This window comes from Corvus kubaryi, unplaced genomic scaffold (genome assembly GCF_017639235.1).
Source record: "Corvus kubaryi isolate FWS band 111438036 unplaced genomic scaffold, C.kubaryi_AGA036_p1.0 37398, whole genome shotgun sequence".
NCBI lineage: Eukaryota > Metazoa > Chordata > Aves > Passeriformes > Corvidae > Corvus > Corvus kubaryi.
This window is the reverse complement of record NW_024581137.1, coordinates 9,963,023-9,975,325: the sequence shown is the minus strand read 5'-3', so window position 1 is coordinate 9,975,325 and position 12,303 is coordinate 9,963,023. Positions and strand designations below refer to the sequence as shown.

General features: G+C 37.1%; 1 protein-coding gene across 2 annotated transcripts in view; it reads right to left on the bottom strand.

Annotated features, from left to right (window-relative positions):
• The window catches only part of LOC121671463 (programmed cell death 6 interacting protein), a 30,596-nt gene that overhangs the window by 17,411 nt on the left and 882 nt on the right, over positions 1–12,303 (bottom strand). For both annotated transcript variants that reach the window (XM_042043198.1, XM_042043199.1), the window contains exons 2-5: positions 6,635–6,689; positions 4,813–4,882; positions 1,556–1,683; positions 799–952 (exon numbers count right to left, since the gene is read on the bottom strand). In XM_042043198.1, coding sequence (XP_041899132.1) covers positions 799–952; positions 1,556–1,683; positions 4,813–4,882; positions 6,635–6,689 — 407 coding nt within the window. The remainder of the gene's footprint in view (positions 1–798; positions 953–1,555; positions 1,684–4,812; positions 4,883–6,634; positions 6,690–12,303) is intronic.

Sequence of the window (12,303 nt, the reverse complement as noted above, 5' to 3'; positions counted from 1 at the left end):
ACCTCTATGTCCTCAGTTCTACTTTTAGATATCTCTAACTTCTAGATGCACAACTTTTTCTGAACAAAGAGAGAAGAGCAAAAGAGGAAGAAATTTTGTATCAAAGATAGTACCATCCCACAGAAAATTTCTTTGAAGCATAAGTTCTCTAATAGCTGTATTAAGATAGCTAAACTTTGAATGAGTATTTCACAATCAACCCTTAACAACTCCTGAAGTAATTTTTTGTTCTACCTGCAAAATTTCCTTCTCCAAGATCAACTGGGCATTCTAAAAGACTTGGTCAAAGAGTTCATCTGTTAAAAGCAGGAACAACAAAACAGAATTTGTTTCCCTTCAACTCTTAGGAAATTTCCTTTGTTTCTAGCACAGTCATTTCTTTCTAAATTCTCATGAAATCACTCCCTAGACAGAGAAGGGAAGGCGTACTTGCACAATCCCTTATGCACCGTTTTTAGTACTCTCAGTTCTTTCAGAGAATGTCTTTTGTTTTCAAGAGGGGAGTGGAAAAAATATAATTCAGCAATATCCTTTGTAAAGATGAAGGAAGACTATTGGTTTTGGACCTAAAAAGGCAGATAGGAGAACTGCATTGTCAGGTGAACCTTAAACAAATTCTTACAGGACATCTGTATTTTGTGTTTAATGACCAGCAAGGAGCAAGGGGAGAATCAGTAAAGGCAAACATAAAAACTTCTGAAACACCCTTTACAGGCTCTTAGTAACTTAAAACATGTCTAAGTTTTTGTGGAAGTTGTAACATAGACTTAAATATACAAGCCAAAAACTAAAATATACCTCTTGTCGCTTTTAAAAAAAAGACTTCTTGGGCTTGAGCCAGCATAATAAGACTGAGAGTCCCAACCGTGTCTGGAGAGATGTCCACTGTAGGTTCTCGATTCAAGGCTGACAAAACCGTGTCTTTAATGTGTTGAAAAGCACCACTAGCAAACTAAGTAAAACAAAATAATTTATTATCATCCATTGTTTTCATACACATTTTCTCACTAACAAATATAATATACATAAAAGTACAAAGAAAGTTTCTTTGGTGCATGGTCTCCCATTTATTGTTTAGCCACTAAACACAACTCCTTGTGACCTCTTGTTCTTGTAGCCACTTACAATGAGACACTTACCATGACAGACTGTAAATAATGGTATACTGGTTACACCTAACATCCTAAGATTTTAATGCATTCCAGAAAGAAGAAAGGGATTATTACTGTATAACTTGTGAAAACTGAAATTTATACTAGCTAAAATTTTTAAATCTTAAGCTGAAGGTTTAGTTACCAACTCACTTGAGGGAAGGAGTATGGGGAACTCTGTAGAGTTAAATCCTCCAAATCTGATAAACAAGTATGAGACAAGACCAGGTACACAGCCAATCCATCTTTGCAGTTCAGAGCAGGAAAGTAGGTACATATATACATATATATACATATATATATATATATATATATGTATGTAGCTTTAAAATTGAGAGATACTTGTTTGATGTTTGAAGAATACAAATTCTAAATTTGTAAGCAGAAGCAGGGAGCCTCTGTACCTGATAGTGCTTAGCTGCAGCTTTTAGTCCTTCATCGTTATCCAGATTCTGTTCTGCTGCAATCTGGCTTGCCAATGCTCCACAGTTGAACAAAACACAGGTCTTCTCATATCCCAAACTTGCCAGAGCTGCAGGCAAGACAAACAGTTAGCCAGACTGTTAAGAAAATAAACTTCAGTTCTCTAGCATCCTACAGATGAGGCTGACATTATGATTATCACGAAATGTGTTAACAGTTTCAAGTGAAAAACAAACAAACAAACCCCCGATCTTACTGAACTTTTCAAGTCAAAGTTGTGTTCATTCTGAAGGTTTCACAAAGTCTAATTTAGTACTACCACGAAATGTTTCCATGTGAGAAACTACAGAAAGCGACACAAAGCATGAAAGCAACAGCATGAAAATGTATACAAAATAATTTCAAAGTCTTTCTAACTCGAGTGCGGCTCTTTGGCTCTTGAAGCATTACCGACAGGTCATCTTAAATATGAACTTGCACACATTAATCACTTTGCAATAACTGACCACTTACAAAGACTTTTACATGTTCCGTTTTCTATCTATTGAAATATAGGGAATTTTTCACTTTTAAAGCTATTGTTTCAGGCTTAAAATGCTGACAAATATCTTCATTATACATGTACTGAAACAGTTAGGGATTTACTTAATTAAAACTTGAGCTCGCTAGACAACAGCACAGAGTGTCCAGAAGCGACTCCTGCAGTACTTCATAGCTCCAGAGGATGGAGCCCACACTTCTAGAACCAGAAATACCTGAACAGGAACCATTTTGATTATTAATTGCTTTCAAAAGGTTATTTGCCCTACGCAAGTGCTTGAAAAAAATAAATACTGCAGATACTAGTCTCGTAGTAGTATCAAAAAGTGTCTAGACAGTCCTCTTGGAGAACACAGAAGTGACAACTAGTGAATTTTTAATTTCACAAACCCAGGTACAGATATCCTTAAAACATGAAGGCACTAAAGGTGTATATTTGTTTCATTTCACTGACAATCAGCCTCCTTAAACAGCTACATATTTATCTAACACATCTCTGAAGCTTGTATGTTAGTGCTCACTAACCTGCACTAAGTTTTCAGACAAGCCAGCCTAAATCTAACATGCCCTTTTTCCCATTTGTTTCCAAGTGAATTACACTGTCACAGTCACTATTTTATCAAGAGAATATTAATTTATCTAGATAATATCCCTTCTGTAAGTTTATTTTCCAGAATTTTTCTAAAAATAAGATCTTGAACTCAGACAAAAGTTGTTTAGTCTTTGAAAAGACTAAAACACAAGATGGGAAAGAAAATATGGCTTTAAAGCTTCTGAAGTGCAAAATTACTCTATACTCTGGACTGCACCTCAAGTGTGATTTACAGCAATACAGATTTTCTACAGACTCATCTGTTTATGGTACTACCAATTAACTTAGTCAACATATTTCAGATTACATGCCATGCTGTGAACTCAGTCACTTTTCAAGCAGTCACTTGAAAGCAGTATCTGTCAGCTACCACTGTGATACAGACTTGGGATCCAGGGGAAGGTGGGAAGAAAACAGTTCGGCACCACAGCAAGAGCCAGAACTCTCAAGTTGCATCCCTGCATCTTGTTGCCACGGAAGTCTTAGGAGTTTTACACTGAATTTCTATCTGGAGACTTCTCTTAGCAGTCAAGAGAAATTTTGCTCCCTTGATTATTGATAGCTTTGCTTTACACTCAGAAACCTCACCACCAATTCTGATCTCCTTTTGTTAATTTCTTTCCACCAGGATCTGCTTTAAAGTTTCAAAATGACCCTTATCCCATTGCTTGTTAACTGAGCATTACTCACATCTCAGTTAAGAACTTCTTTGGTATTTGACACGGACTGTTGCATAAATCTCTGGTCATCTACTGCACAGATTATTTAGGCTAGTATATAATTACCCTGCAGACAAGCAAGCTTCCTCAAGCTGCAGTAACACCGTATTTATTCAAATTCTTACAGTAATCATCATTGTTATGGTTACTGGTTTTTTTCCTCACAATTATTACAGATCTCTGGTGATTCACAGACTATGTTTACATCAACTAAATATTCTGAACCTTACTATGAAACTGATTCAATCCTCATTAAATGTTAGCCCAAAGAAGAAAGAACCAACCAAATTCTGAGAGAAAAAAAAAACCCCAGAGATCTTCAGGAAGGTCTCCAATTACCCAGGACCTCTTATAACAGTTGGAACAGAAAGCAAGGATCATCTGAGCATGCATAGGTATGTGGTATATTGTTACACATATAGTTATATACATACATATACATGTTGTATATATACATAACAATCACAGCTGTTAGCATGTGTATTCAGAACACACAAAACTGCAAAGACTTCCAGTAGTTGCTAAGAGGAGTTGCTGCTGTATAAAGGCAGCAAAAACTTTCATAAAAACACAGGAAGGTTCAAACATTTTCTTCAGGCTTTGTCTGGAACTTCAAAATTGCAATGGTCATCTTGCAATACTAATCATGATGAACATTTAGGTACAAATAGAAATACTAAAGAGTGATGTCACACAACTGAACCGCTGCTCACTTACTCAAAAGGATTTAGTCTTACTTCTCTATTGGCAAGTGTCCCAAATCCATTTCATGACCCTGATTTTGTAGTGCAGACTTGTCCCATATGACTAAAACAAATCAGACTCACTATGTTTTCAGGGAAAAAATACAATTTTTTTTCTTTTCAAGTGTTCAAATCTGTAGGAAAATGTTTTTAAAAGAAGTGATAGAAGGGTAATTTCTGAGCACAGGCAAATAATTCTATTCTCTTGAACAAAATGTGGTATCAAGACTAGGTTACTGAAGCCAGCTACCATCACTCCACTTCTGGAGGGGACTCACTCATAAGCACACTTCATAATGATCTTACTCATTTAGAACAGGAAGAGCTGCATCACCCAAAATCTACTGAATCTTAATAGAGTTACTCCCAGAAAAAGTCTGAGAAGCAGATAGTACAACTACTATCAGACTGCGCATCTATTTGGGCCTCTGGAAATCTAATATTAAATCTCAATTTTATAAAAATTCTTTGCATGGTGCTCATTTGTTCATTATCAATGTTGAAGTGATTAATTTGTTACCAATATAGTTGAACTCATTTGAAAGCTGTGTTGAGAATGCTAGAAAGACTATTAATTCCACTATGTAAAAATATTCTCAAGGTTTAGTATCATTAATACTTGGTTTTTTGGTACATTCACATACCCAGTTTGGCAGATCCTCCAAAAAGTGATCCTTTATCAAAAGCATCTTTCCACGTAAATGTTACACAGACCTGGAAGTTGTGAAAAAGAAAGATCTTTATTCCTAAAATCAAATATGAAATCATCTTAAAATATCCCAAATTTATGGATTTAGCCCTTATATTCTAATTTCATAAAGTCTTTCATTCACTTGCAACATTGCAAACATTCTCAAAGTTTCAGGAAATCAACAGGTGTTCAAAACAAAAATTATTCTACCTTTTTACCTTCCTGTTAGGTTGCTCAAAACATTTCAAGTAGACAAGACAGAAATTCTCAGAATTATCTTTCAGCTCTGTTCCTATTCTGAGCACCAGATAAATTTGTTTCCAAACAAGATACTCCTCTCCCAGTACGTCTGATGGGTTGGTATAATCAGATTTTAATTAAACCACCCAACCAGGCAGTTTCCAATGTGCCAAATTACCAGCGTATTCAGATCTGTTGTGCAACACCAAAATCCACTCATTGTTATGAGTGAATTCAATAGCAGCATTATCAGGAATACCCTCAGGAAAGAGAATGCAGCTAGAAACAGTGTGTTTTATTCATACTTCCAGCATATACTTCAGAGGCAATGCAAATACTTCACAGAATCTGCTTTCAGGTTCCACAATTTGATTCCTTATTCAGCTGATCAAGTAATTGTAGGCAACTGGTATCAAACCAGAAAAGATGGCAGACTTCCTCAGTTTGAAGTGCTTGGAGAGAATTACGTCAGAAAGAGCAACAGTACTGCTTGATAGTGTATTTTCCTCTAGCAGCAATGCTAGTGCAGGGTGTTCTGGTCCCCAGCTGCATTGCTGCTTCCACTGACTACTTCTTCCCTTGAGTGGAACAGTTTATAGACATGCAAATCTTGCTAAGTTTTCCAGTTTTCCTTGTCTCAAGGTCTATAGATTACCATAGCAAAACACTTGCTCACTGAAAACCAATGTTCTTGGCTGCAAGTGAATGCAGCTACACACAAAACTCACTTAGAAGTTAGATTAAAATTACGTATAACCTGTCAGACTGAAAGAAATTTTTCCTTTTAATCATAATATTACCATTTAACTATGATCTGATGATTTGATAAAGAAATATAAATTCCGTAACATTTGTAAACACATTGAAAGAAAACCCACACCTTTTCCCAACAAAACACAGGAGCCTACAGATCTATTCCAGTCTCTACCTGCAGAAGCATTCAATAGATACAGCTGAATTTCTCTGAAGAAACATGATTCTAAAGAAATATGGTAGGGAAAAAACCCCAAACCCTAATGGACACCATACCTATACAAAAACTATGTCATGCAGAGGCAGGAATAAAGCGATAAGCTCTTAAATGGATTATTCTGTTAACTGTTGTGAATGAAACATCTGTCCTGCTTCAAAAAACAAAGATCGTATTCCATCCATTTCTTTAGGTTTTCCCATAAAAATCATGAATTTAAAAGCCTTTAAAACACAGTATGAAATAGACTTCTTGGGAAGCAGAGAGTTGAAGAGGAATCAGCACAGGCCAACTCCTTCTGCCCTAGACCACAGTGATCACTAGCCAAAACCAAAATGTTTCTCAAGCTGTAAAACAAAGAAAACTATGGCCACTAGAGGTGAAGTGTCAGCATAGACTGTATGTGAGCACCGACTAGAAAATGCACAGAGATTAGGAAAATAAGGCTCAAAGAGATTAGATGTCTTGTTCAATAAAAGTACTCATTAGACGATTAGGTACAGGCTTGGAAGTCATACATTGTAGGTGCCAGGATTCAGTTTACTGGTTTGGTAAGTTTTCTCACCTGATTTTCAGAGAATGGAAACTTTGGTTCAATGGAACACAGCTGATCATAGTATCTACAAAAAAAAAAAAGGAAAGGAACACAGAGATATTAGACAAATGAAATTAATAATTTTGGTTTATTAAACTGTCTTGTAAGGCAGGGAAAAGGGCACAAAAATCCTACACACAAGTAGGTTGAGAAGCTCATTTGTAGCAATGAAGGATTTGCAGGACAGACAGAATTTCTATGTAAAGGAATTTTTTCAGTAGAAGAACAAGTTCAACAGGAGGTAGCTTTTCACAGAAAACATGGGAACCCTGTCTCAATCAGAAGTAAAACAGTATCACAGACAAAGCTGACCCAGACATCACTACCTAGTGGATTAGAAAAGAGTATCATGCAAAGGAGTCCCTGTATACATACCGGCAGACAATGAATACATTAAGTCACGCTGCAAAAGTAAATTAAGTACAGCATTTAACATAATATTAACATGCTACACTGTACTCTCTTGATCTGAACATTGTAACCCAATTTCAGTGTCTTTGAAACAGAGGCCAGTTGCAATAGAGGCCTCAGTACCAACTGGAGAGACTAATCCTTGATAAAATTCTTTAGTTGTAAACTTATTTTTCATTGGAATATATTCTAGTAGTCACAGTGAATTAAACCCACAATTCCTCTGTGCCAATATTTTGTCTAGTCACAGTGGAAGATGTTTAGGAAAGGATGCCAGGAAGATAATATAGTGAGTATAGCATAGTCCCTCACACAATCTATCCAGGCAACAGTAAGGAATTCAAAGTTTTCCTGAGTGATGCCCTACACCTGCACCACTTGTTAAACATGACAGGCTGGATGCAGAATGTGAAACCTTTAAACTGCTAAGAACACATAACATGTGAAGCCCGTTTCCTACAGACTTCTGTAGCACTGGCCATACTGGTATATGCTCAACATTATATTGGTCAAATTCTTTCATAAAGAATTTATATTCCCAGCACACAAAACACCTTGCAGTAATGGCTTTCACAGTCTGTGAAGCAGGATTAAGATTGTTCCCAGTTCCTTACACTATTAAATACTGATCACAACAGACATAGGCATGAGATGCGTGTACGAGACCTGTGTTGTACAGACAATAACATTTGTTTAAAAATTCAAGAAGAATTTTCAAAACTCATATAGAATAAAAATAGTGTTAGCGTATTCTTCAGTTAATTATATCTGCCAATGTACATAACACTACAGGTTTCTGACTTCAACTGAGCCACTGCAATTTAAGACACAATATACTAATCCATATCAAAAACGACAATAATCTGCAACAGCAACAGGACTTCGAGTAATAATTGAGTTGAAAGAAATTGCTTGTCAGGTTAAAAAAAAAAAAATTCTGCAGATATTTACTGTGATGGCAGTTTAATCAAGATTAAACAACTTACCAAGTATGTGAAAGGTATAGTTAAAAACAATAACCAGCCCTGAAAGATCACTGCAACCTATATATTTAAATATACTTCCTTCATTACCTTCATCTGGTCTCAGCACTTATTTTCACATAGTATCACAAAGAAAAGGAGACTTTGCGTGCTGTCTCCTCTTGACTCAATTTAATTTGTTAACCAAAAGCCACCACTAAAGCCAAGCTGTCTTCCCACATTCCACGATTACACTGTCCTCATCTGCCATGAGGATGGAGTAAAGGAGCAAAGCTTGTCAAATGTCCTTGTGAAGCTGGGTGTGCCCAAGCCTTGGCTCATTGCAAACAGACCACTCTTTGTATGTCAACATAACCACTGACAAAATAAGCCAGAGAGGTGTATAGCCCTCTTAAATAGGACTTTTTGTTTGTTTGGTTTTAAACAAGTTCAGAATTTATACTACCGTTTTCTTTACTATTTTAAGCATGGGATGTTATTTCTTCTTATTGGAGAACTTGAAATTATACTCAAGATTTAAGAGCTCTTTAAAACTCTGCCGACAAAAAAAATCCCAGAACACAACCATGTCAAGTTTTTTAGTTTTATAAATATAAATGGTATAAATATAACGGTACACATAAAACTAAATATATTGAAATGGTAAATGAAGATGTTAACCACAGAACAGCACCAAACTGTCTTTACAAAACCAGAAAGTAACTACAGAAGGAAAAGCCACAATGGATGCACAACTCAGTTACACACAAAAGATGAGGGTAAACATAAAGGTGTAATTTAAAACTAAATTTACAGTAATTTAAACTATCAAGATACAAAGAACACAAGGCACAACACAGAGCAGTGCTGCGTTTGGCTGGGCCAGTGAGGAACTACAACTACAGCAGCAAAAGGGGGGGGGGGGGGGGAAGGGGCACATGTCAGCAAAGCAGATCTAGTGCTCAAAATACAGCAATCTCTCATCAAAACAGGTATTATACACTCCTAAATGCTAGTAAAAAACAGCCATCAAATGAGCAGGAAGTCAAGGCTTAAATTAGAATTTAACTAAAATATATGTATTGCATAAAGAAACTCAAATATTGTGCCTCCTCCAAAGCATGATAAAGAAAAATCTCCTTCAAAAGAACATCAAAAAGACCAAAGATCTGTCTTTGCAGTTGTGGTTTCTGGCTGTGAGTTCAGGACTCTGGTTCTTATCTTGAAGAGCAACTTTCAGCCCTAAGAGAATTTGAGCATTCAAAATAAAACCATGCATTGCCCCCACCCCCCTTCTTTTTCCCCTTTTTCTTTTTTAAAAAGAACTGCAGGAGTTGTTAGCAAAATTAAACCAATTAAACTTGCACCAGTATTCTATATCTCCAGAAAAAAGAAATTAGGTCCAGGCTATCTTTAATATTAGAGGAAGCAAGGAATCCCTTGAAGCTATAATTATACTCAGAACTACAAAAAAAAAAAAAAAAAAGAAGAAGAAAAAAAAGAAAAAAAAAGAAAAACACCACTAAATCGAATCTGCTATGACAGAATTTAAGGGGAAACATCTGTACCAAGCTCACCTACATCACCTTCAGAGCACTCAGATTCTCTCAAAACAAAGAAAGCTTGGAAGCAGGCTGAGGTCTTTCCCAGTGAGAAGGGGCACAGTCTATCTCAAATGCTTCTCCAAGAGAAGCATTTTTCCCCTCAGCAGTTGAACAACAGCACACCACACACTTTCAAGCTTTACTGGTCAGTGCTTGTCTAGGAAATGTGGCTGCAACTGAGTCCATTTCTTCCATAAGAGAAAAAAAGTCCAGAGTGACTACTCAGAAAAACAAGGCTGCTACAAATTACAGAATCACACACAAATCCTAGATTAGTTAGCAGAAGACTAAGCCCTCATTTCTTAACAGTTAAATAGTCTACAATGCTCTACTAGGTATTATGGTCTATAAAAAGCCACAAGGAAGTAGAAGTATGCAAAGAGTAGCCATGTTCTAATTAGTTCTTCTAACCTTACTTCACCAACAAACCAGTTTTAAACTCTAATTTCAATGAAGTTGAATGTTAAGACTGAGTATTGGTCTTAAATACCAACAGGAAAACACTGCAAGTTGGAGAGGCAAGGAAATTTTCAGAGGAAACACAAGGCATTTAGGCACTTGTGTATCTCAGCTGGATATTTCAAACTTCTGGATGTGCAGACAGTTTGACTTTTTAAAATAACTGTGCCTTACAGAAAAATTAAGAGAATATATGTCAGAATATTCTTACAGAGTAAGAGCAAACTTACTTCCTAGCAACTGTAACAAATTTAAATGGTCAGACATGGACCAAACATTAATAACTTGTTAGAAATAAAGGAAAATATACATCTGATTGTTTTATTTTCTATAACTTACAGTTAATTCAGACCTTCATCTTATCTCACTTCCACTATAAAAGGAACAAATATTCTCAAGCAATACAATAAAAATGCAGCTGTTTTAAGAGAGGAACTTCTGCACAGGAGGGATATCACTTCATGTTTACATCATTTCGTTCAACAGCTCCAGTCTACTGCAACAGTATCTGGGCCAGCTAAGTTCATCTGCTGATGATCACCAGCAAAGAGAACAGATCACTGCATATGGAATTGACTCAAAGCTGGTAATTATGCAATTACAAGTGGTTTCCCTTGATTATTCAGAGGGAAAACCTGAGGTGAAGTTGCATACTATGGATAAATTCATTTATTTATCTGCTGGCACTGAAACAGGGAGGTCCTGCTCAGCCTCTTGGCTTTCCGCAACACTACTTTTATTTATTTTGCACCAGCTCTGATGTTCATCTGACCCTCCACTGAACTCATTCAAGTTGCTCAGAATGCCATGCCTACATTATGCCTTCCAGAAAAGGTGTAAGGATCAGAACTGAAAAGTAGGCTGCCTTCTTTCGGTGCTGCAGAGCAACTGTTAGTTTCTGTCTGAAATCCCTGTTTGGCCCAGCCACATTGTGTGACTTCACCCTAACTACAAACCTGACTGGCACCTTCAGAAAAGGAAGCTCAATTCCAGCATGCAAGGGAACACAATAGTATGCTTTTCAATTTGGCTAGCGAAGTCCCTCTTTCAGTTCATAGATGCTACAATTTCCCTGACCTTCAAAGGCATAAACACGAGTACCTTCAAAAGCATACAGAGTCATAGACAGAAATAGAACTAGAAAGCACAAAGCTACTGTAAAACACAATCAGTAGAGTCAGAGCTTTTATAGCCCAAATACCCACTGAAGAGCTGATAAGCTCAAAAATCATCAGTAACTTATTTCACAAAACTTGCCTTCTCTTAAACAAGGCACTTGTTAGGTGGGTTTTGAACACCTCCAGAAATGGAGACTCCACGTCCTCCCTGGGCAACCTGTTTCCGTGCTTTGTCACCTTTAACATAAAAAATTTCTTTCTCATGTTGAGGTACAACTTCTTGTATTTTAACTTAGGGCCACTGCTCCTCGTTCTATCCCTGGGCACCACTGAGAAAGGACCAGCACCATCCTCTCAAAACTCGCCTTTGAGATATATCTATGTGCACTAATACCATCCTTTCCAGTCTTCTCCAGATTAAACAGGCCCAGCTCCTCATAACAGAGATAATCCAGACACCTGATCATCTTTGTGACCCTCCTCTGGACCCTCTCCAGTAGCTCCTTCTCTTTCTTCTCAATACTGCAATCCATAAGTGTTTTAGAAAGATAGGATGATGGAGCTGTTAGTCCTAACGCAGGCTTAATGCAGATTACCAGGCAAAAGGCACACATTAATCTTTTGCTCAGATAAACTACAATAACTCCAGCACCACAGAGGCCCCACTAAACTTTCTGATAGCAAGCTAACTGTGTTAAGGAGAAAAAAAGAAAGGATGTGATTTTGCAAATACATTAAGAAGCTGCTAAACATAGAAAACAAAAGGAAATCATGCTGACAACAAAATACAAAAACAAACCCACACACAAAACTGAACAGGAAGTGAAAAGAAAGCTGTAATAGCAAAATGTAACACTGAAAAGAAAGAAACACCAACTCTCCATGGAAAGCAAAATGGTCTGTCGTGGGTACAAATTGGAAGACGGGAAATTTACATTAGAAGAAACTTCTTACTGTGAGGGAAGGAAGGCACTGACAAAGGGACTTGCCCAGGGAGGCTGTGGATGCCCCAGCCCTGACACTGTTCAAGGCCAAGCTGGATAAGGCCTTGAGCAATCTGGTCTAGGGGGAGGTGTCCCTGCCCA